Source organism: Borostomias antarcticus (assembly GCF_949987555.1).
Source record: "Borostomias antarcticus genome assembly, contig: scaffold_94, whole genome shotgun sequence".
NCBI classification, from domain to species: domain Eukaryota; kingdom Metazoa; phylum Chordata; class Actinopteri; order Stomiiformes; family Stomiidae; genus Borostomias; species Borostomias antarcticus.
Genome location: NW_028176445.1, coordinates 641,019 through 641,711, shown reverse-complemented (window position 1 = coordinate 641,711; position 693 = coordinate 641,019). Strand labels below are relative to the sequence as shown.

The 693-nt window shown below is 61.0% G+C and overlaps 1 protein-coding gene across 1 annotated transcript in view; it reads right to left on the bottom strand.

Moving 5' to 3' along the window:
* Positions 1-245: 245 nt before the first annotated feature.
* bglap (bone gamma-carboxyglutamate (gla) protein) overlaps positions 246-693 on the bottom strand; it is a gene marked incomplete at both ends in the record, with an annotated part of 2,170 nt that continues 1,722 nt past the window's right edge. The window contains one exon of the mRNA XM_084462477.1: positions 246-348. Within this exon, the coding sequence (XP_084318603.1) occupies positions 246-348 (103 nt within the window). The remainder of the gene's footprint in view (positions 349-693) is intronic.

Below are 693 nucleotides of genomic sequence, written 5' to 3'. Positions count from 1 at the left end.
GTAGGGCTGGCCTCTAGTAGGGGATTGGTCCGTAGTAGGTGGTGTCGTCTAGTAGGGGATTGGTCCGTAGAAGGTGGCGTGCGCTGGCGTCTAGTAGGGGATTGGTCCGTAGTAGGTGGTGTCGTCTAGTAGGGGATTGGTCCGTAGTAGGTGGTGGCGTCTAGTAGGGGATTGGTCCGTAGTAGGTGGTGTAGGGCTGGCCTCTAGTAGGGGATTGGTCCGTAGAAGGTGGCGTGCGCTGGCGTCTAGTAGGGGATTGGCCCGTAGTAGGTGGTGTAGGCGGTGATGATTCCAGAGGTGTCCATCAATTCATCACAGGCCACATTAGTCTCGCACACCTCCCTCAGACTGGAGCAGGGTACGAGAGGAGCAGAGGAGGAGAGAGGAGGTGGAGACAGGGGAGTACAGTGCAGAGGAGAGGAGGAGAGAGGGGAGGGGGGGGGGAGGGAGGAGTCAGGGGAGCACAGTGCAGAGGAGAGGAGGAGAGAGGGGAGAGGGGGGGGGGGAGGAGGGAGGAGTCAGGGGAGCACAGTGCAGAGGAGAGGAGGAGAGAGGAGAGAGGGGGGGGGGAGGAGTCAGGGGAGCACAGTGCAGAAGGAGGAGGAGGAGAGAGGGGGGGGGGGGGAGGAGTCAGGGGAGCACAGTGCAGAAGGAGGAGGAGGAAAAGGAGGAGTGGATGAGGAGGAGAGATAA